General features: G+C 47.3%; 2 protein-coding genes across 3 annotated transcripts in view; one reads left to right on the forward strand and one right to left on the reverse strand.

Moving 5' to 3' along the window:
- The window catches only part of LOC136641548 (zinc finger protein 91-like), a 543,065-nt gene that overhangs the window by 231,898 nt on the left and 287,126 nt on the right, over positions 1 to 24,041 (reverse strand). The gene's annotated exons all lie outside the window — the stretch shown is intronic.
- LOC136641556 (zinc finger protein RFP-like) lies at positions 771 to 19,753 on the forward strand. Of its 2 annotated transcripts, XM_066617451.1 has the most exons (8): positions 771 to 1,220; positions 10,544 to 10,639; positions 11,876 to 12,106; positions 12,267 to 12,289; positions 13,065 to 13,180; positions 14,585 to 14,611; positions 16,065 to 16,091; positions 17,519 to 19,753. In XM_066617451.1, the coding sequence occupies exons 1-8, from the start codon at positions 795 to 797 to the stop codon at positions 18,046 to 18,048; spliced, it is 1,476 nt and encodes a 491-aa protein (XP_066473548.1). In that variant the 5' UTR covers positions 771 to 794; the 3' UTR covers positions 18,049 to 19,753. The 2 variants fall into 2 exon arrangements, with proteins under 2 accessions (XP_066473548.1, XP_066473549.1); XM_066617452.1 differs by lacking the exon at positions 10,544 to 10,639.

Below are 24,041 nucleotides of genomic sequence, written 5' to 3' on the forward strand. Positions count from 1 at the left end.
CCAACCAGGCAAGGATCAAGGAGGGTTTCTTTCTGACAGGCAAGGACTGCAAACTGAGCATGCTCGGTACTTGCCAGATGGGGGTTGGAGTGGAAGAGCTTCGGAAACAACATGCATCGAACACAGAAGGTGGCAGGGAGAAGAGGGTGGGGTGGCAGCAGCCACTCTCGCAGCTGAGCAACTCCCATTTCTTCTGCTTTAAAAAAAAGTGCAGAGAGCGGCAGAAGACGGGCTCATATTCTGCCCAGGGCTGTGACTGTATTGCTGTGAGAGGACATCCTGAGCCTCCCCTTTGAGTTCCTGGCACCTCCCTAAAGAGCTGCACCTCACAATTTGAATAACACTGGCAAGCTGAAGTTTGGATAGTTCCTACCTCTCAGCCAAGTTTTCAGAATAAATTGGGTGGGTGGGTGGGTGGGGGAGGAGTCATTTCCCTGAACTAATGGGAGGAAAAACAGGACAGAAATTACAGAGTCTTCTCATATGCCTACTATGGGTAGAAAATCCCTGCATTTTGGAGCAGCTATTCTAACACACTTGTTGGTTCTCCAAGAAATCCCTTTGGGGCTGCAATGGTTAATAAAACTAGCCTGGATGCAGCTGTAAGAGCAGGAAAGTCCTTATCAACTGAGAATGGCTCCAGCCCCCTTGCGGGAAATCTCCTGCTGACTCATGCTGGGGGTTCCTGCTGAGAGCAGCCCCCTCCCCTCCGCAGAGGCAGCTCCAGGAAAGGAAACACGTAGTCAGGCTCTGAGATCAGAAGCGGAAAAGAAGCAGGACAGGCAGAGGCAGCCATGGCAGCCCCTGGGAGCCTGGTCAAGGAGTACTGTGAGGAGGTCACCTGTCCTGTCTGCCTGGAGTACTTCACCGATCCAGTGATCACTGAGTGTGGGCACAACTTCTGCAGTGCCTGCCTGACCCAGTCCTGTGGGGAGCCAGGCAGAAGCCCCTCCTGCTGCCCTGAGTGCAGAGAACCCATTCAGCAGTGCAATGTCAGGCCAAACAGGAAACTGACCAGTATTGTGGAAATAACTAGGAAATTCAGTCTCCAGGTGGCAAAAGGGACAGAAGGCACAGGAGGAGCCTGCGAGAGGCACCAGGAGCCTCTGAAACTCTTCTGCAGAGATGACGAAGTCCCCATCTGTGTGGTGTGTGACCGGTCCAAGGAGCACAGGGAGCATCAGGTGGTTCCTGTGGAGGAGGCTGCTGAAGAGTACAAGGTAGGAAAGCATCCTTGTTTCAAGTGATCTTTGCAATTCTCTGCCCTGCAGATGGGGGGGGGGGGAGACACCCTTAAACTTTCAGCAGGTTTTTGCTGTGCAGTTCTAAGTACTCCCTGAAATATGGAGTTTTTCTAGTTCTGAGTTCTTGAAATCTTGTTCTTGCTACTGATTGTGGGGGGCATACATTTGGTTGAATGAATGAATGAATGAATGAATGCACTTCACATAAACAGAGGCCTTTGTTGCATACAGGGGTCTCCTTTAGAAGGCAGGGACACTCACCCTGTTGGTGGGTAGGGTGCTCTCCCTGTTATTCCTATTTATGACATGCAGTGCACAAAACACAACAACCCACAGGGGTTCCAACCCACAGTTTGAGAAACACTGCTGTATATTATTACATTCCCATGGGAAAAATTCTAACATGTTCCAACCCCATACCAAATTCATCCACAAAATTACCCTAAATGTGTAGAGATGTTTGAAAATGGTGCTATTTATTTTACTCAGCCCACTGTGTTCAGTAAGTTTTAGGCTGTAATCCTATTTTACTCACTGGAAACAAACACCTCTGTAAATGCCAAATATCAAAAGGAAAAATTTATGTTTTTCCTTTTTCCACACTCTGCAGACGCGTGTGGCCTCTGGGACACCAAGTGCCTCTGGGAACTAAGTGCCAGGTAAGGCACAAGAGTTTAGCATCTGGGCGAGGAGAAGGCAAGGAGATCTCTGAGTTTTGGAGAAGGAGAGGAGGAGGAGCAGGAGGAGGAGGAGGTAAGTGTACTCATTCTAACGCTTTGTCTTTCTAACTCCCTGTCTTCTAACCTTAACCTTACCTTTAAAGCAACCTTAAATCAAAATTGAAAGTTAGCACCTAAGGGAGGTACATAGGGCTACTCTGAGCAGGAGCAGAGTCCTACTCGTGAGTAAGAGCAGCGTCCTACTCGTGAGTAAGTGCCCAAGGGTCAGGCATTTAAATCAAAATTGAAAGTTAGCTGCACCTAAGGTAGCACTTAATCGAAGGAAGGGAGGAGGATAAAGTGAAAAGCAGGTTTTCTACTTGTTTAAATTAAACCTATACTTAACCCAGGTTAAACCTAATCTAAGTTAGAACATAACCTAAACAGGTCAGTAAATTGGGACACAGGATCTAGAGAGCAATAAATAATTAAACAAACCCAAATAAAAACTAGCTTGAGGTTACAAAAACAGTCCAGCCTAAGAGAACAGAACTAGGAGGGAAAGGACCTAGGAAGGGCCAATTCCCAACCCATTAAGAGCCCCAGTAGGCTAATCCAAGCAGTCCATTCAGGAGCCTGCAGAGTAGGTCACGCCCATCAGCAGCCATTTGCCTTCCTGAGCTTTTGTAAACTCACCTGGGAAGGCCAGCCCCCTTTCAATCAGGAAGGAAGGAGGGGGGAGGAGCCAGCCAGGAGTATAAAGCTAGGCAGGCCATCGCGTGAGGCTCTCTGCAGACGTGTGTGGCCTCTGGGAACCAAGTGCCTCTGGGAACTAAGTGCCAGGTAAGGCACGAGAGTTTAGCATCTGGGCGAGTTCAGCAGCAGGGCGAGGAGGCCAGGGCCCCATACACTGCCCTTCCTCTTCCCTTGAGAAGAGGGCTGCTATCCAGTGTACGGTTTTTTAAAGGACCCCTAAATAAAACAACAACAACAACAAAAAAGCTATGCAGTCAGACAGCCAGCAGCAGGGTGGGGGCTATCCAGTGTTCTGCATCGAGTGCCACATGTATGATTATATGCCTCTGGGGCATAAGTCATGGGTGTGTCCTCGCTGCAAGGAGCTCCAGGCTCTCAGGGAACGTGTCCGCTCCCTTGAAGCCTTGGTGGCCGACCTGGAGAAGCGCAGGCAGCCAGAGGAGGACCGTGGGGAGACTTCCGGGGACGATCAGGCTTCGTCCCAACCTCAGGCGTGCAGCTCCTCGGCTGCCCGGGTGGGAAGTCTCGGGACTGGAGGACGTCATCCTGGAGAGGAGGGAAACAATCCCCTAGGGGGGATCCCTTCTCCAGGGGATGGGCCCGTATCCGAGCGCACTTGGGATACTCCTCGGCGGGAGGGGGGTCGGGGGCTTCTTGTAGTGGGGGATTCGATTATTAGAAACATAGAGAGGGGGGTTTGCGACGGATGTGAGGACCGCATGGTGACTTGCCTGCCTGGTGCGAAGGTTGCGGACATCACTTCTCGTCTAGACAGGCTGGTAGACAGTGCTGGGGGAGAGGTAGCGGCTGTGGTGCATGTCGGCACCAACGATGTGGGCAAGTGTAGCTGGGAGGTCCTGGAGGCCAAATTTAGGCTTTTAGGCAGGAAGCTGAAAGCCAGGACCTCAAAGGTAGCGTTCTCTGAAGTGCTACCTGTTCCACGCGCAGGGCCAGCTAGGCAGGCGGAGATCAGGGGTCTCAATGCGTGGATGAGACGGTGGTGTAGGGAGGAGGGGTTTAGATTCGTTAGGCACTGGGGAACGTTTTGGGACAAGCGGGGCCTGTACAAGAGGGACGGGCTCCATTTGAACCAGAATGGAACCAGACTGCTGGCGCATAACATTAAAAAGGTGGCAGAGCAGCTTTTAAACTGATCCCTGGGGGAAGGCCGACAGGAGCCAAGGGGCATCCGGTTCGGGACTCCTCATCCCATAGGGATGAGGATGGGGAGGTTAGAGAACAACAAGACAAAGGCAGGGTAGGAGAAGAAATTGGGAAAGGTAGGGAGATGGGATGTGATAGACGGTTTGGCACAATGAGAGGATGCGGGGACAAAGGAGCGAATAAGCAGCCCATCCTGGGGCATTCTGTGTATAAATGCTTTTATGCGAATGCCCGAAGTCTACGAGCAAAGGTGGGAGAACTGGAATGTCTGGTGACAAGGGAAAATATTGACATAGTGGGCATAACGGAAACCTGGTGGAATGCGGAGAATCAGTGGGATACCGCAATCCCGGGCTATAAACTCTACAGGAGGGACAGGCAGGGGCGTGTTGGAGGTGGGGTGGCCCTTTATGTTAAGGAAGGGATAGAATCCAGCAAAGTAGAGATTGAAGGTGGGTCCGACTCCACCGTAGAATCTCTGTGGGTTAAATTACCAGGCTTGTGCAGCAATGTAATACTGGGGGTGTGCTATCGTCCTCCAGACCAGAAATCTGATGGGGACCTTGAAATGAGGAAACAGATCAGGGAGGTGACAAGGAAGGACAGGGTTGTAATCATGGGGGACTTCAATTATCCTCATATTGACTGGGTCAATTTGTGTTCTGGTCACGATAAGGAAACCGGATTTCTTGACGTGCTAAATGACTGTGGCTTAGATCAGCTAGTCACGGAGCCCACCAGAGGACAGGTGACTCTGGATTTAATTTTGTGCGGTACGCAGGACCTGGTTAGAGATGTAAACGTTACTGAGCCATTGGGGAACAGTGATCATGCTGCGATCCGTTTTGACGTGCACGTTGGGGGGAAAATACCAGGCAAATCTCTAACAAAAACCCTTGACTTCCGACGGGCGGACTTCCCTCAAATGAGGAGGCTGGTTAGAAGGAGGTTGAAAGGGAGGGTAAAAAGAGTCCAGTCTCTCCAGAGTGCATGGAGGCTGCTTAAAACAACACTAATAGAGGCCCAGCAGAGGTGTATACCGCAAAGAAAGAAGGGTTCCACTAAATCCAGGAGAGTGCCCGCATGGCTAACCAGCCAAGTTAGAGAAGCTGTGAAGGGCAAGGAAGCTTCCTTCCGTAAATGGAAGTCTTGCCCTAATGAAGAGAATAAAAAAGGAACATAAACTGTGGCAAAAGAAATGTAAGAAGGTGATAGGGGAGGCCAAGCGAGACTATGAGGAACGCATGGCCAGCAACATTAAGGGAAATAATAAAAGCTTCTTCAAATATGTTAGAAGCAGGAAACCCGCCAGAGAAGCGGTTGGCCCTCTGGATGGTGAGGGAGGGAAAGGGGAGATAAAAGGAGACTTAGAGATGGCAGAGAAATTAAATGAGTTCTTTGCATCTGTCTTCACGGCAGAAGACCTCGGGCAGATACCGCTGCCCGAACGGCCCCTCCTAACTGAGGAGTTAAGTCAGATAGAGGTTAAAAGAGAAGATGTTTCAGACCTCATTGATAAATTAAAGATCAATAAGTCACCGGGCCCTGATGGCATCCACCCAAGGGTTATTAAGGAATTGAAGAATGAAGTTGCAGATCTCTTGACTAAGGTATGCAACTTGTCCCTCAAATCGGCCACAGTGCCAGAAGATTGGAGGATAGCAAATGTCACGCCTATTTTTAAAAAGGGAAAGAGGGGGGACCCGGGAAACTATAGGCCGGTCAGCCTAACATCCATACCGGGTAAGATGGTGGAATGCCTCATCAAAGATAGGATCTCAAAACACATAGACGAACAGGCCTTGCTGAGGGAGAGTCAGCATGGCTTCTGTAAGGGTAAGTCTTGCCTCACGAACCTTATAGAATTCTTTGAAAAGGTCAACAGGCATGTGGATGCGGGAGAACCCGTGGACATCATATATCTGGACTTTCAGAAGGCGTTTGACACGGTCCCTCACCAAAGGCTACTGAAAAAACTCCACAGTCAGGGAATTAGAGGACAGGTCCTCTCGTGGATTGAGAACTGGTTGGAGGCCAGGAAGCAGAGAGTGGGTGTCAATGGGCAATTTTCACAATGGAGAGAGGTGAAAAGCGGTGTGCCCCAAGGATCTGTCCTGGGACCGGTGCTTTTCAACCTCTTCATAAATGACCTGGAGACAGGGTTGAGCAGTGAAGTGGCTAAGTTTGCAGATGACACCAAACTTTTCCGAGTGGTAAAGACCAGAAGTGATTGTGAGGAGCTCCAGAAGGATCTCTCCAGACTGGCAGAATGGGCAGCAAAATGGCAGATGCGCTTCAATGTCAGTAAGTGTAAAGTCATGCACATTGGGGCAAAAAATCAAAACTTTAGATATAGGCTGATGGGTTCTGAGCTGTCTGTGACAGATCAGGAGAGAGATCTTGGGGTGGTGGTGGACAGGTCGATGAAAGTGTCGACCCAATGTGCGGCGGCAGTGAAGAAGGCCAATTCTATGCTTGGGATCATTAGGAAGGGTATTGAGAACAAAACGGTTAGTATTATAATGCCGTTGTACAAATCTATGGTAAGGCCACACCTGGAGTATTGTGTCCAGTTCTGGTCGCCGCATCTCAAAAAAGACATAGTGGAAATGGAAAAGGTGCAAAAGAGAGCGACTAAGATGATTACGGGGCTGGGGCACCTTCCCTATGAGGAAAGGCTACGGCGTTTGGGCCTTTTCAGCCTAGAAAAGAGACGCTTGAGGGGGGACATGATTGAGACATACAAAATTATGCAGGGGATGGACAGAGTGGATAGGGAGATGCTCTTTACACTCTCACATAATACCAGAACCAGGGGACATCCACTAAAATTGAGTGTTGGGCGGGTTAGGACAGACAAAAGAAAATATTTCTTTACTCAGCGCGTGGTCGGTCTGTGGAACTCCTTGCCACAGGATGTGGTGCTGGCGTCTAGCCTAGACGCCTTTAAAAGGGGATTGGACGAGTTTCTGGAGGAAAAATCCATTATGGGGTACAAGCCATGATGTGTATGCGCAACCTCCTGATTTTAGGAATGGGTTAAGTCAGAATGCCAGATGTAGGGGAGAACACCAGGATGAGGTCTCTTGTTATCTGGTGTGCTCCCTGGGGCACTTGGTGGGCCGCTGTGAGATACAGGAAGCTGGACTAGATGGGCCTATGGCCTGATCCAGTGGGGCTGTTCTTATGTTCTTATGTTCTTATGTGGCATGAGAAAAATAGAATAAATAACATTGAATAGCATCAATAAAGTTTTAAAGTCAATGATGAAAATATGCTAAAGTTCTAATGTTGTGTAATGAGGTATAGCGCCTCAAGCTTTAGTTGGAAACAATGAGCAACTCTCTTAGTTTCACCTCCTTTTCCCAAGAGGTTTTTCATCTGATCTTTAGGACCCACATTCACCATAATTTGTAGAAACACTGCACAAAAATACTGTCAATGAGAGCGTGTGAGGCATGTGCTACCCATCAGGCAGTGCATTTCACCTAGAGCAGGGTGTCAAACCTGTTTCATACAGCGGGCCAAAATAGCATTCATGATGCCTGCTAATGGCCAGAAGTGATGTCATCAGACAGGAAGTGATGTCATGAAACAAGTCAACCAAAAATAAGCACTTTTTCTCAGTTAGAAACTCATCAACTGCAAATGACAGAAGAGAAAAGTCGCTAATCATGACCATATTATTTTGAAAATATAGAAACAGAAAATATAAAAGAGATCACAATTATCATGCAGGCCACTCTGTCAGCAGTGACACCTCAGCATAGAGCAACAGATGGTGGTGCTCAGAGAGCCCAAGGGCTGGCTGAAGAGATTCCGTGGGCTGCATCCAGCCCCTGGGCTTTATGTTTGACCTCCCTGACCTAGAGGGTGCCTCTTCTCCAGTCATGCTTGTTCCTGCTCTAAACTGGAGGCTGCAATATTCTGTCACACTAAAGCAGGGGTGCCCAAACCCTGCCTCTCAATGCAGCCCTCAGGGAGCCCCCAGTCTCCAATGAACCTCTGGCCCTCCAGAGATTTGTTGGAGCCCACACTGGCCCAACACAACTGCTCTCAGCTTGAGGGTGACTGTTTGACCTCTCAGGTGAGCTGTGGGATGAGGGCTCCCTCCACTGCTTGCTGTTTTACAGCTGTGATGCAGTAGCGGCAGCAGCCTTGCTTTATGCAAGGCCTTTTATAGGCCTTGAGCTATTGCAAGACCTTCATTCATTCATATAAGTTCATCCTTAATATATTCATTTATGTAAACTTATGTAAATTTATTCAAATTTTAGATGTAAATTAATTCTTCTTCCCCCTGGCACAGTGTCAGAGAGAAGATGTGGCCCTCCTGCCAAAAACTTTGGACACCCCTGTTCTAAAGAGTGACCAAGAAACCAAATGTCTGCAGATCAGACCACGCTTGATGCTTAAGGGCTGCGGTCATGTGGCCCATTTGGTTAGTGCCACCAATACGGTGCCCACCAGTGAATCCCTTTGTTTTGTGGTGTGCCATTCATTTCTATGGGGAACTATGGGGCACTGCACTTCAGTGGAAAGAAAAAAGAATCAGAAGCGTGTTGGGGAGTTTGCTGGGGACAAGATTATGAGGGAGTTCTCCAATAAGAACTCATTTTTTTAAATCTAAGGTTGCATCACATATAGTACTGAGAAGGTACATGATTCATGTCAGCTAAAAACAGTGTCTGTCATTTTGTTCTCCTAAGGCAACCGTTTTCAACCACTGTGCCGTTCTGAGCTGTCTGTGACAGATCAGGAGAGAGATCTTGGGGTGGTGGTGGACAGGTCGATGAACATGTCGACTTAATGTGCAGCGGCAGTAAAGAAGGCCAATTCTATACTTGGGATCATTAGAAAAGGTATTGAGGACAAAACGGCTAATATTATAATGCCGTTGTACAAATCGATGGTAAGGCCACACCTGGAGTATTGTGTTCAGTTCTGGTCGCTGCATCTCAAAAAAGACATAGTGGAAATGGAAAAGGTGCAAAAGAGAGTGCCTAAGATGATTACAGGGCTGGGGCACCTTCCTTACGAGGAAAGGCTGCAGCATTTGGGCCCCTTCAGCCTAGAAAAGAGGCGCCTGAGAGGGGACATGATTGAGACATACAAAATTATGCAAGGGATGGACAGAGTGGATAGGGAGATGCTCTTTACACTCTCACATAACACCAGAACCAGGGGACATCCACTAAAATTGAGTGTTGGGAGGGTTAGGACAGACAAGAGAAAATATTTCTTTACTCAGCGTGTGGTTGGTCTGTGGAACTCCTTGCTGCAGGATGTGGGGATGGCATCTGGCCTGGATGCCTTTAAAAGGGGATTGGACAAGTTTCTGGAGGAAAAATCCATTACGGGTTACAAGCCATGATGTGCATGTACAACCTCTTGATTTTAGAAATGGGCTATGTCAGAATGCCAGATGCAAGGGAGGGCACCAGGATGAGGTCTCTTGTTATCTGGTGTGCTCCCTGGGGCATTTGGTGGGCTGCTGTGATATACAGGAAGCTGGACTAGATGGGCCTATGGCCTGATCCAGTGGGGCTCTTCTTATGTTCTTATGTACTGATGTGCAGCAAGTGGTCCTCAGGTGTGCGGCAGGAATTTGGGGGAGGGTCATTTATTTGTAGGGCCATTGGGGAAGTGAGCCTCCCACCAACAGCATGGTGTGCCTTGTCCATTGTCAAAAACCTGATGGTACACGTTGACAACACTTGTGCCTTGTCAGTGTGCCGCAAGAGAGAGAGGTTGAAAATCATTAAAGAAATGGACACAGAGGTTTGGTCAAACCCAGTGGTTCCCAAATTTTTTCAGCTGGAGGCTGCCTTGACCCACTGTGCCATTGGCCGCAGCACCCCACTAGGACTACAATCCTATACATTGTTTAGGGCGACAGGTTTTTTGCGACGATCCTGCTGCTCCCCTGGCTGGTTTCTGTGGCTCTCTGGGGAGCCTTGGCTCACATTTTGGGAACTAACCATCAAAATGTAGTTCCCAAAATGTAGTCCCCCCCCCAAAAAAAAACTACCCTTCTTCATTGTTATTGATTTCTAGCTATGAGATTCCCTTTAGAAAACATACTAGCCATGGCCCATTTCTTTTTGGGTCCTCATTTTAGTCCATTCTTTTAAAAATGGTGCATTTCTCTAAATCAGGGGTGTCAAACATGTTTCATACAGCAAGTCAAATAGTGTTCATTGTGCCTACTGAGGGTCAGAAGTGACATGGTTGAGCAGGAAATGACATCATCAAGCAGATGATGGCCAGGGGTAAACATTTTGTTCTCCTGAAGAAAATCATTAGCTGCAAAAGACAGAAGAAAAAATGTCAAGACTTTGGTCATCTGTTCAAGAGCCCAAATACCATGCTGGTCACCCTTTCATCAGCGCCGCTTCTACTGGGGCATCATTTGGCAGCTCAGAGCTGAGAGGTGTTCTGCAAAAGGCAGCCTGAATAACTTGGCTCTCCATCACCTCAGCAGAGTCTCTCACTCTCACCCCTCTTGGTCTGCTTTCCTGTAGTGTTCCTTGCCTTCTGAGGCCTCCTTCCATCTCTTCCTCCTAGAGCTTTGGCAGACATGGCACTGCTGAATGGGTGGCACTGGGATAGCTCAATTATGTAGTTCGGATAAAGACCCTTATGTTTGACACCTAAATGCTTGTTTTGCTGTTTAATGTAGCTGGTAACCTTCTTCAGAAACCCTTCTCTGTTGTGCAGGAAAAAATTCAGGCCCAGCTGCAGTCCCTGGAGAAAAAGAGAGAGCAGATAGTGAATCAGAAAGTGACTGAAGAGAGGAGAATCCAGGAACGCCTGGTAGGTGTTTGAAGTTATGGCCCATGTGTCGGGGTAGAGAGCAGAGAAATGAAGTCTTGGGCTGAGTTCTGGAGAAGCAGTAGTTCATATTTGTTTATATATCCATTTCATATAGCCACTTGAGTTTTTGGAGACTTCAGGAAAAAAATCCAGAAGTACATTGCTGGTAATGAAGTGGGTGGGGAGAGTTGGCTGGGCCTGTGCTGATGTGGGTTATAGGCATTTGAGATCCACATCTTATACATGCATATGAGGGAACACACACCACCACCAGCACCAGTCACTGACATGGATTTGGTGGAATACTTAGGATGGACTAAAGGAAGAACATCTTGACACAGCACATAATTAATCTGTGGAACTCACTACCACACATTGACATAGCTAAGGGGGTGCAGGGAGATGGCAGTTGCACCAGGCAACAAGCTTGGGGGGGGGGGCAACAAGCTGAGCTTGACACTAGTGGCCAAAATGGTGAAAACCTGTATTTTTGACTAATACCGTTTGATGCGGAACGTAATGCATAATGCAATGAAACAAACATCTCTATTCCATTATAGCCAAGTAAGCAGAAAATGAAAACACAACTGTCTTGTGGAACAAAAGGGGATTTTGTTAACTTAAAACTGACCAATAAGACTGTTTTTATGCTACAGCAGGGAATGCATAAGGTGTTAATATGGGGGAGCCTGAAGAGAGGCGGCAGAGCAAGTGGGTGGTGAGCTGCTAGGGGGAGAAGGCGGATTTTCCCCCATTTTCACTTTGTTAAAAGCCTGGGCATGACATCGCTTTCAGGGCATCATTTTCAGCTTGGCACCAGGCAGCACAATCACTAGCTACACCACTACTACCACAAGATATGGTGGTGGCCACTAAATTAGGTGACTTTAAAAGGGAATGAGACACATTCATGGAGGACATGTCTGTCAGTGATTCCTGATGGATAGGGACCACCTCCAGACTTACAGGCAGTGCACCTCTGAATTTTCCTTAGTCTCTTGCTTTGGGGGCTTCCCAGTGGTACCTGAAGTGCTGCTGTGAGAAGCAGGATGCTGGACTAGATGGGCCTTTGTCTTCATTCAGCAAAGCTCATCTGCTGTTCCTCTGAGATTGTGGCTACAAATTCTGCAGAAAGTGGTTTCTCTTCAAGATCAGCAAGATATAAACCAGTTTTATGCATGCGTCTCTCTTGCACTTCATGTTCCATCTCTCTCCTTACTCCTGTATCTTTCACAGAAACAGTTAGAAGAGGAGAAGCAGGAGATCTTGTCTGTCTTCAAGGAAATGCACAAGTTTCTTGAGGATAAAGAACGTTTCTGGCTGATGGAGCTAGTGGAACTCGAGAAAGAGATCAAGAAGATACATGAAGAAAACCTAACCAGACTCTCAGAGGAGATCTTCCATTTCAGTGACCTGATCAAGGCTGTGGAAGGGAAGTGCCAGCAACTGCCAAGTGAATTTCTGCAGGTGAGAGTCAAACAAATTGCTGCCCAGATCCCTGCAAATCAAGGAGACAGAAGTCTGGGAATGAGGAGCAGATGCAGCCACATGGGGCAAAGACAAGAAGCTGCTCTCTGTCTGTCTTGTTTGTGTATCTTCAACCCATTTATCTCATTCTTTCTTTCAGGACATCAGACGTACTTTGATCAGGTAAGGGGTTCATTTGCACTCCCCTTTCTATCTCACTTGCTCTGAAAAAATCTTCCCATCACATACATAATTATTTATGTCTCAAGCATGTCCCCCTCAGGCACCTTCTTTCTAGTCTGAAGAGCCCCTTTCCTCGTGAGTGAGGTGTCCCATCCCACTAATCATTTTGGTTGCTTTCTTCCCCACCTTTAATGGTTCCACTATATCCTTTTGCAAATGTGGTGACCAGAAGTGGATTCAATATTCCAAGTGTGTCCTTGCCATTCAGTTGGTACAACCGCACAATAATATTGGCTATTTTATTCTACAACCCTTTCTTAAGATCCTAAGCATGAAACTGGTGGTCTTTATGGCTGCTGCACAATGGGTTAACACTTTCATTGAGCTGTCCACCAGCTCCCCCCCTCCTGCCAAGTTCTCTGTGGATCCATCACAGACCACTCAGAACCCATTAGAGTATATGTGAAGTTTTGATTTCTTGCCTCAACGTGCATCACTTTACACTTGTATACGTTGAAGCACATCTGCCATTTTGCTGCCCATTCTCCCCATTTGGAGAAATCCTTCTGGAGCTCTTCACAATCCCTTCTGGTCTTCACCACTTGGAAGAGTTTCGTATCATCCTCAAATTTGGCTACTTTATAGTTTATCCCAGTCTCCAGGTCATTTATGAATAGGATCCATGAGTGCATCTACTCTCAACTTGTTTCAGGCTATAACATTACAGGTGGTTGAGAGTGTTTGGATGTATTCCCTAAACTGTATCCCTTTCCAGGTGTCTGGCAGGGCAAAGGAGGCAGTCGCTGGAGCTTTCTTCGAGGCCGGAATGGAGATTCAGAAGTGACTCTTTGAAAACTTCAGTTCTTAAAAAAGCCATGGAAGAGTTTGAAGGTATTGGAGTATTGCTGAGGGAGGGAAGGGATCTAAACTTGGCTGCTGCAGTGAATAACATAATCCTGATCTGGATGGGTTTTGGGATTGCTCTCAAAATGCTACTCATATGGTTCCCAGAAATGCCCCTCTTCTGGATTGCAGGCAGCAGAAGTCAGAACTTTATCAAAGAGTTACATTCTCTACAATGATCCTGGAGACGTCAGAGAAGTCAGGCTCTCAACCACATTCCCCCACACTCTGTCCCTTCCCTCCAAGGCAATTCCCCCCACCCCTTGCCAAAAGAGAAGCATCTGTCACTGCTAGCTTGCTTGGCAGCCTGACGAAAGGTTTCTCTGAGAATAAATGCTCCAGGACAAGTTTAGTTTGCCCAAGAAGTGAACATGGAACAAAAGTCAGTATCTGTGAAGACCTACATTCTTTCCCTGTGAAGATAGTAATATTTAACCCATTGTCTCCATGATACAGTTTCAATGAACAAAGCTTCTATGGGTGCCTAAATGTTCCAGCTGGCCCTGCCCTTGCAGTGACCCACCCCCAAAGTGCTTCCTCCCTCTCTATGGCTTTTGTGGTTGGCATCCTTCAGTCTCGGAAGACTATGGTATTGCGCTCTGAATGATGGTTGTGGAACAGAGTGTCCTCTCCAGTGTGCAAAGCCTGGGTAAAGAAGGTATGGAGGATAGGCTGTTACCCATGCAGCAAGTCCCCCCTCTCCACGTCGCTGAAATGGTCCAATGGAAAGGCAGAGGCCAATACGGTTGGTTCCAGCGGCGTTGCAGGAGTTGCAGAAAGTGACTGTGTTCAGCCATGAACTGCCTCAGGGACTCCAGCTCCGGATTTTGCCTCAAGGTTGACTCCTGAAGCCTTTTTCATAATTGGATGAGGCCACAAGGCAGTGGAGGTTTGGGATCAGAGTTTTCCTTCTCTTAGATGAACTGCCTTCCCAGGCTGAGTCCCATCTACCCAGTGGCTGTTTAGTCACCTCTTAAGACAAGTACAGCCAAACTGAGGGCCTGTTCTTATCCCCCAGCCCCCAGGGGGCATGGCATTTGTATGATTCTGAATTCTGGGCACCTAATGGGAGGAACTCTCCCCCCCCCCCCGCTGCATTTGTCTATGCAAACAAACACCACACTCTTGGATGGTGTCTTAGGAGAGTGTTGGGAGGGGGATGGAAGGTCTGAACTGAATCACAGAGATCATCAAATGGGATGAGAAATCTGGCTTCCTCCACAGGGCTGATGTATAGATGCCCAGGTTAATGTCTGTGACCATTTGAGGTCTGGAAGGAGGTTTGGGGAGTTACTCTCTAGAAGCTGATGTGAACCTTGCTTTGGAGTGACGTATTTGCTATGGGGTTGGTGGTCTGACTTTTAATTTGTCAAATTTTCTTCCCCACTGCAGGGTCACTGAAGGGAGGACTAAACCAAAGTAAGTATCTGCAGAGCACTAAAATGGATGGGGAAATAGTGGAGAACCGCAAGGGCCTGGGTCGACTTGAGGACCTTGCTCCAATGCGTCATGGAACTAACCAAGATGATGACACTTCCCCCATGGCAAAACTGTGGTATACCCAAGAAGCAAACATGGAACAAAAGTTACTATCTGGAACGGTCTCCCATGGGAGATAGTAATATTTAATTCTGTCTCCCTGATGTTTTCCACTCCCCTCCCCCAAGTCTAGTTCTGCCTCAAGGTTCCATTGCAGCTGCCCCTGACCTTGCACTGAACGGCACCTGAGATGCCCTCCTCCCACGTACTGGATCACTGGTGGTCCTGGGCTTTTTCACACTGGGGCTGCCACTTTGTTTGCCGCCACCCCACCCCTGAGCCAAAAGTAATTGTGGTGATGTCATCATGTCATTGCAGTTGCTTCTGGAATCGTGCCGGGAGTGCAAGCCTCCTCCTGGCATGATTCTTAGCTGCTCCAGGCTGCTCCCGCTTCCTCTCCCCCAAGGAGACGAAAGACACGGCCCAGAGAGGTGCGGAATCGCACCCGGACTCTGGGCACGATGCCACTCTGGATGGCGTCTTTCACCTCCTCCAGGGAGGTGAAAGGTGCAGCGCAGAATAGCTGCTGGAGAGGCAGTTGCGACTCCCGGTGTGCTGCTACTCTAGGCCATCCCTGTCCTCTCTTCCTATAAAGGAGAGGAGGAAAGGAGGGGAGTGGCCCAGTCTGACACTGAATCACGGCCCGAGAAGCAGCAATTTGCTGCCTCTCCAGCCATGATTCTGGGCCACCCCTTCTTCCTCAGGAGGAGGTGTTTGTTTTTTTAAAGGGAAGGAAATTGACAGAGCTGCCAGCTTCTTTTTCCTTTAAAAAAAAAAAATGGACCGGGGGAGACGAGGCTGATGATGCTGCCCCCAGAGGGGTAGCACCCAGGGTATTTGTAGTTGTTGCCCCCACCCAGGTACGCCATTGTACAGGATGATCTTGAATGTTGGGCAAGGATCCCCCCCCCCCAAAAGAACACTGTTCTGGTCTATGTAGACAATTGCCATTCCTTTGGTTTCTGGAGTGTGTCGGGATGGGTCATACTGGCACACTCTTGTGTCCTTCCTCAAAATATTCATAATACATGTGGATGTAAGTTCCAAAACCACCTTTCAGAGCGCGATACCATAGTCTCTCGAGACTGAAGGTTGCCAACAGAGAAGTTGTGAACAGAGCTACAGAGATTGGCAAATGAGAGTGAGAAATCTGGCTTCCTACACAGCTGGTGTAAGAATAGGGTTCATTGTGGAGTTCATTTCTGTGAGGATTAGAAGCCCGGAGGCAGGAAGTTCTGCAAATCTCTCACAGTAGTTGTGGATTCTTGCTGTGAAACAGATATGGATATGATGATCCAACTTTTAATTTGTCTCACTTTCTTCCATGTAACAGAGTTGCTGAAGCAAGAGCTGAGCAAAGGTAACTATCTGCAGGAAATTAAACATAAGAACATGAGAAGAGCCCCGCTGGATCAGGCCAAGGGCCCATCTAGTCCAGCTTCCTGTATCTCACAGAGGGAGCACACAAGACAACAGACACAACCTGTGTCCTGGTGCCCTCTCCTGCATCTGGTAATCGGAGGCTGCTTGCCTCTAAGACCAAGAGCTTACACATACCTACTATGATTTGTAACCCGTGAGATGGGGAAAAGAGGGGAGAACTGCAGGGGACTGGGGAGACTTCAGGACTTTGCCCCAACCTGAACTAAAGAGAACTTTGCCCCAGAGAACTAAAGGAAGTGGGGGGGACATTCCTCTGCTGCAACCCATCCTTCCAGTATTGAATCCAGTAACCTTAAGTGGCTGGTTCATCAGCGCCCTTCTGGAGATGGGTGTCATTTCCCTTTTTTCCCCTCCACAAGACATGAGGAGTAATGGAACCAGCTGGAGAGGAAGATGGGGAGAGTGGTGCTGAGGGCACATGGCTATGTGGGAATTGGGCTTCTGTCACATCCCCTATGATTGTAGGGTGAAGCTCAATTCTGCTTTGTCCCGGGTGTGGGGGTTTGAAAGCATCCAGACAATTTATTGGACCATTTGTTGGTGTATTTTGCTCTATAAACTGCTTTGTGAACTACTTTTTTGGTTGTTAAATACTCTTATGGCCCAATCCTACTGCTGGGCAGCCCCCGTCTCCTGCATGCTGCCCTGGTAGTGGCTGTTGCAAACATTTTGTAAGGCCAGCCAGGAGAGAAGAGTTGTTGGCGGGGCCTCCGTGCCAGTCAGATGACTGCCAGGACCAGTCAACGGTAAATTCCCCACAAAATGGCAGGGAGACATTCTGGGATGGTGGTAGGATGGGGAAGGTGTGAATGCGCAGTGGGAAGGGGCAGTTCATGCCTAGAGTGCTGCTGCATCCTACTCCCTCACCCCGTACACCTTGGAGCCCTACTCAGGTCTCCTTAGTTCTAAAGCAGTGATTGAGCTGGTTCAAATTCAGGTAGACCCACAGGGGGGCCGGGACCCTACACTGGGTAAGGAAACCTCTGTTCCCTTATCCCAGGGAGATGTTGAACACCTTCCCTCCATGCCATTTTCCTACTGAAACCTACCCATGGGCTAAATCTCCCTTCCTTCATCAGGAGGACTCTTGTTGCTCTTCTCCCTTCCTTCATCCCACATTTCCACTGCAGATTAGACTGCTGCTCAACTGCCTTTCAAAATGAAAATAGACCCCAAAGTAAACAATCCAAACACATTAGATTTTGTTTGACCCCAGCTGAACCCCAGAGAATGTAGCTTTGTGAATCTCAACAAAATGTAACCAAGCAACAAGAGCCCTCCTGCAGCTGAGTTCAGTCCATTTCCTCACACCATCTGTTCTTTCTTCCCTTCTCTGTCCTGCAGTGAGTGTGACTCTGGATCCAGACACAGCACACCCCCACCTGGTTTTGTCTGAGGATCTGAAGAGTGTCAGTTATAGAAAGAGCAAGCAGGACCTGCCATACAAGCCTGAGAGATTTGTTTACTTGCCCTGTGTGCTGGGCCGTGAGAGATTCACTTCAGGAAGACACTGCTGGGAGGTCAAGGTGGAGGAATTTTTTAAATCAGACACTTGGACTGTGGGGGTTGCACGAGATTCTGTCAGTGGGAATAGCCGAATGAGGCCTAGTTGTAATGCAGGGTTCTGGGCTGTGGGGAAGGACCCAGAACAACTCAATATAATTGTGGCTTACACTTCTCCTGAAATTACCCTATTGACCCTGAGTCATGGCATCAAGAAGATCCGGGTGTTCCTGGACTACGAAGAGGGTTGTGTGGAATTTTTCAATGCTGACACAGACAAGTTGATCTTCACTTTCCCCCCAGCCTCATTCTCTGGGGAGGGGATCAGACCCTTTTTTGAGGTGCAGTCCCTGGTCAGTCTGAAATGGTGAATCTCCATTGTCTCAGTCGTTTCTTGCTATCCTGAGACACTCCAGCACTCTGTCTTTAGCTGAAAGACGGGCACAAAAAGGGTCGCAGAGCCTAGTTTTCAAAAGCTGTTTCTGGCTTGAGATTACCATGTTCAAGGTGACCAGATGTCATAATCACAAAAGTAGACAAGGCACCTCAAAGTGTAGGACATCCAAAAAATGTAGGACATGACAAAATAAAAGCTGAAAACAACTGTATATTGATTCCATGTGGTTAATTTAAACAGTGTAACTTATTATTAAATTTAAAACTATATTAAATATAATTTATTAATTACAAGAAGGCTATGTGCTGCCTGCAGGGGCCCACACACAGGGGAAAGGAGGACATTTAGGTTCTTTTCCAGGACACAAGGCTAAAAAAGAGAACCTGTCCTGGAAAAAGACATTTGGTCACCCTGACCATGCCTTGAATCTTCCATCTTTGGGCCAAGAATGGAATTGAATCAAACTAAAATTTCAGTAATGGGTAGGGTACCCTGTTTCCACCCTATTCATTGAGTGATGTAAGAGGACAATTTGAAGTTTTCAGTCCACAGCAGTTATAGAAATTGTACACATAGCGAGGGAGAACTGTGATAAACTCTTTATTTGCCCTGACCCTTTGTCTCCTCTCCACCTTTTCCCATATTGGCTCCAGGGTTGGTGTAAAATCCTATCATTTCCCCTGAGCCCCCACACCCCAAGCTGGTGTTCCTTTCTCCCTTGCCCCAAGTACACTTCACACGCATCCAGCATGTGTGATGTAGACAGACAAAAACACATGGATCAGGAATTATTATGTCTTTATAGCATGATTGGTGAAAGAGTATCTCTGCACTGTCTTTTGGAGGAAACTCTCATGTGTCTGTTATTCAAGGGGGTGGTTTTTCTGCTTAATGCTGATTCATGCCTAGTCTAAAACCTTTTATTTTGCTCGAGCTGCTTTTCCTGGAGGTAGGACTGATCACCTATGTCCTGTTCGAGGAGATAGTTTATTAATAATTCCCCATTAAAAATCCTTTGATAATGATCATTCTGCATTCTGCACCTGAGCTGCGCGGACCAGGCCACAGTAACCCACGCCCTAGTGACATCTATATTAGATTATTGCAATGCGCTCTACGTGGGGCTGCCTTTGAAGATGGTCCGGAAATTACAACTAGTACAGAACGCGGCTGCTCGTGTGGTTGCCGGGGCACGTCAGTTTGACTCTGTCGAGCCGCTGCTTCGGCGGCTACACTGGCTGCTGGTTCTGTTCCGGGCCCAATTCAAGGTGCTAGTTTTGACTTTTAAAGCCCTTTATGGCTTGGGTCCGGGGTATTTGAGGGACCGCCTCCTTCCTTACAATCCTGCCTGTACTCTTAGATCATCTGGGGGGGCCCTTTTGACTGTGCCGTCACCAAGAGATGTGAAAGGGGCGGCGGCCAGGAAGAGGGCCTTCTCTGTGTTGGCCCCTGAACTTTGGAATGCCCTCCCCTTAGAATTGAGAACTGCTCCCTCGTTGTTAATATTTCGGCGTGGACTGAAGACCTTTTTATTTCAAAAAGCTTTTAATTGTTGACTGGCTGGCTGGCTCCTTTTATATTAAAATCCATGGAGTTTGTTTTAATTTTTTTAATTATTGAAAATTGTTTTTATTGTTTTAATTGTTAATTGTGTATCTTAATTGTTGTAAGCCGCCTTGTGTGCCCATGGGGCAAAAAGGCGGGATATAAATTAATAAAATAATAATAATTTCTAGTCTTTTTCTGAAGACTTCCTGGTGCTCAAACAGCTACCCAAATGGACTGCAAAGGCTCAGCCACAGAGCTGGAAAGTCTTCCCCCTTTCTTCTCTCTGCAGGGACTCTACCACTGAACTACAGCCCTTTTTGCAGAATTTTATCAAGTGGGCATCAGTGCGGGTATGGACTTTTTTTTTTTTCCCCAGCTTTGGCTATCAATGTCTCAAGAAAGGTTCTGTATCTTTCCAAAGCTTGCTTCCCGCATTTGGAGCATTCATTGGTCTAACTGAGCTGCTGCCTTATCAGTGTTATGTAAGCTGGCAGAGACTACTCCTGTGATCTAAGGGGATTCCAGTGTGCGCGTGTGTATCATTAAACATCTAAGAAACCTTCATCTAACCTACTAAGACTTCTACCAGGGGTCATTTTTAGGCCATAGTGATTCATAGAACACTTACTGGTCGATTGAGGGTTTCCTAGAGACCCTACCTGAAAATGCCAGAGATTGTAGCTGGGACCTTGTGCCTGCAAAGGAGATGTTCTATCATGAGCTTTCTCTCCTGTAGAGACAGACGGCTGGTGAGGAGGTTTGAGGTAGGGAGGGACAACTGCAGGGGAAGGTCCAAATCTGTGGCCAGAGGAGGCCTTCGTTTTCCTGGATCCAGTAGCATAGCTAGACGGGGTGCAAAGCACTAAGTTTTGCAGGGAGCCTCACCGCAGTGTGCAAGTGGTGAAGGGCCACTTGCATCCTGTGGTGAGACTTCCTCCAAAACTTATTGCTTTGCACCCTCCTTTAGTTATTCCACTGCCAGCATCATGTTGCTTTTCTCATTGCCTCCTTGCTGTCCACAGCAGCAATTGTTCCTTGCAATCTTTCTCTTGAGCCAATGATTGCCAGAGATGAGCTTTAGAACCTGTGGAAGAGCAAAAGTACCTCTGAGCATATGAAGAAGGTTTAATTAACCATGAATTCATTTCTACAAGGTAGGAATTACCTTGCTGCCTTGGCTGCCCTTTGGGGAGAAAGGCAGAGTATAAATCTGATGAATAAATAAATAAATTTCTATTTCACCTTTTCTTCAAGTAGCTTAAAGGCTCTCTTTAGGGCAACTGGAGAAAGCTCATCCCTCTCCTGAGAAAAACTCCTTTCCACCCCTAAATGACAGCTCTCTTTGAATAGAGAGGCTGACCTAGGAAGCAGCCTGTCAAGTTCTGCATTCTGACCAGAGCTCTGGGCCATGCATCACACCCAGCCTTCTTCTGTCAGATGTCAATTGCAGCCCCAGTGCTGCCTGTTATCAGTGGAGTCACTGGGGTTTGTTTCACCCTGTGTGGGGGGCCAGTGTGTAACCTCTATGATGGACCTCCTCCTGTGCAGTGTCCTGCTGTTTTTTCCTTTTGCTATAACTTTTGATAGGACAGAGCAGTGGCTCTCATACATTTAGCATCAGGACCCACCCCTACCTACACTTACCCAGGAGTAAGTTCCATTTACTATCATTGTTAAAAACATATGCCTAGTAGCCTGTTAAAAGTACAGGTCCAGGTACAGACCTGTTAAAAGTACAGGTCTGTAACATTTCCCCAAATGCAGTCACATACCATGGTAGCGTCAAGACTAATATATTAAAAATAAAATATTGAAATGAATGGGGACCCACCTAGTGGGCCCCGACCCACAGTTTGAGAAACACTGGCTTAGGGAAATTTCAATGTGGTTTGTTCCATTGCATTCTGCATGAACTTACACATCAATTGATATATAGCATGATGGTATTATTCAAAAGTACCAAGATTTAAAAATTTTGCAAGTAGTGGTGTCACCCCCCTGTGTGCATTATCCGGTGTGGCCTGCACCCCCCCTGCACCCCGTGAGCAACACCACTGCCTATTATCACCAGAGAAGTAGAGTCTTGATCACAATCTAGCTCACACTCAGAGTGAGAATATCAGTTAAATTAAACCCAGCCTTTCAGAGCTTGGGGTGGGGCTAGGCTCCCTAAGATAAGAGAGAAGCCCACTTGGGTGGAGGGGTCCAGCTCCAGAACCTGTGCAGATAGAAGCCAGAGACAGCAAGATGTGAGGTGGACTTAGCAAGATGTCAGCCAAACCAAGTTGCAAACCATGATGCTGGCCAGGTAGGAAGGAGTTACTCCTAGGAAGATCTTTCCCTTCAATGCCAGAAGGATACTGCTATTGTATGTGGATGCTTGAGGTAGAGAGGTCTTTGTTAAAATCTGACTTTATTTTGGAACTTTGTCTGCCATCTCAAGCATTTCTCTGTGTTTATTTCCCTTGTTCCATTTTCATCCCCAACAAATCTTTTTTCTTTGATCAAGGCAATGTGCTTTAACTAACAGAGCAACTGAGCTCCCACCCCGGATGCCCTGCTCAGCTGCACAAGAGAAGACTGGAGAGTGACTGCACAGGAATGAATGGATGGGGCCACCCCATCCATGAGGCTAACTGATGTGGTTGTGTCAGGCAGCTGATTGGTGTGTGTGTGTGTGGGGGGAGCCCATCTCTGTCCATCCACTCAGGCATTTCTTTACCCAGTGTGTAATTAGCCTGTGGAACTCCCTGCCACAAGAAGTGCTGATGGTATCTCGCCTAGATGCCTTTAAGAGGGAATTGGACAAATTTCTGTGAGATATAGGAAGCTGAACTAGATGGGCCTTTGGCCTGATCCAGCGGGGCTCTTTTTATGTTCTTATGTACTTGCCTCCTCCTTTTCCTCCGGCTCCCTGGATGGAAAAGAAAAAGAGGGATGGAGAGGAAAAGTGGGGGAGTGGGTTTCATTCACATCTACTTTGTTCAGATGGGTTTCTGCATCATTTGGTATTGCGCCTGGAGTGCCAACATTGATTGGCACAATTTTAACTTTTTTCTGCCGTAGGCATTTGACTTCAATTTGCAAATCTTTATATTTTTTAACTAAATGTGAACCGCCTCAAGGATCTCTTAGGAATGTCCTGAGCTGACACTCCGTTCTTCCTTTCATTGCAAGTTCAAGAGTGAAGGAACCTGGAAAGATGCCTTCTCCTGAGTCACTCCACTGGTCCTCCTGGGTCAGTACTGTCTACATCGAGTATTAACAATTTTCTGGGGTTTCCAAGAGGCCCTACCTGAAAATGCTGGAGATTGAAGCAGGGACCTTGAGCATGCAAAGCAGATGTTCTATCATGAGCTCCCTCTCCAGGTTCCCTCCAGCAGAGAGAGAAGGCTGAAGTGAGGAGGCTTGAGATGGGGAAGGGGCAACAGTATTCCAGATGTAGCTACACTATAGATTTACACAGAAGCAATGTGTTTTTAGTAGTCTTATTTGCAATTCCATTCCCAATTACTCTTAGCATGGAATTTGCCTTCACAACTACCACACACAATGCCCTCACTGAGTTGTCTATCACAACTTCTCAGACACATCACGTATATGAATATGTGATGTCAGGATATGTTTGCCCCAGTGAGCATTGCTTTACAGATACAGACCCTGAACTGCATTTGTCATTTGGCTGCCCTCCCCTCCCTTTTGGAGCTCTTTACAACTGCTTTAGTTTTTACAACCTTGTGTAGTTTGGTGTTGTCTGCAAACTTGACCACTTCATTTTAATCCCAGACTCCGCATCATTTATGAACAGGTAGGGCATTGACCCTGATAGAGGACCTTGGGGGCAGCATCTCTCACTTCCCTCCCTGAGGAGTGCCCATTTTTTCCTGCTCTCTGCTTCTTGTTCTTTTACCAGTTACCAATCATAAAAAGACCTGACTGCTCATTGTATGACTGCTAAATTCATTCAACAGCTTTTGGTGAGGGACTTGTCAAAAGCTTTTTGATTGATTGATTGGATTTGTAATCCACCTTTCTCCCCAAGGACACCCAAGGTGGCTAACAACACTAAAAAATACATACAAAACAATAAAATAGACAAGAACAATAAGACCAGCAGTACAGTCCATACATCAACTGGGTCTCCTTCATCCTCGTGTCTGTTGACACTTTCAAAGACACCTAGAAGCTTAATGAAACAGGACATGCCTTATCAAGTAGAAGCCACGCAGATTCTCCTCCAGCAAGACTCACTCTAGATGCTGAATACTTTTATCATATATATCTGGTTATGCTATCCACCCATTAACCCAAAAACATTTATTAAGCCATTTCTGCCCAACACTGCATATACGCAACAGGGATCAAATGCGTACACCTGTAGGCAGGGCAGAAATGGGTTAATCTGACAGGTTTGTGATT

Source organism: Tiliqua scincoides, chromosome 2, assembly GCF_035046505.1.
Source record: "Tiliqua scincoides isolate rTilSci1 chromosome 2, rTilSci1.hap2, whole genome shotgun sequence".
Classification (NCBI taxonomy): domain Eukaryota; kingdom Metazoa; phylum Chordata; class Lepidosauria; order Squamata; family Scincidae; genus Tiliqua; species Tiliqua scincoides.

Excerpts from the sequence above, each read along its gene's own strand:
- LOC136641556 (XM_066617451.1), top strand. The coding sequence starts at position 795 with ATGGCAGCCCCTGGGAGCCTGGTCAAGGAGTACTGTGAGGAGGTCACC. Across the intron at positions 12,107-12,266 it reads TGCCAAGTGAATTTCTGCAG|GACATCAGACGTACTTTGAT; the intron begins GTGAGAGTCAAA and ends TCTTTCTTTCAG. Across the intron at positions 14,612-16,064 it reads GAAGGGAGGACTAAACCAAA|AGTTGCTGAAGCAAGAGCTG; the intron begins GTAAGTATCTGC and ends TCCATGTAACAG.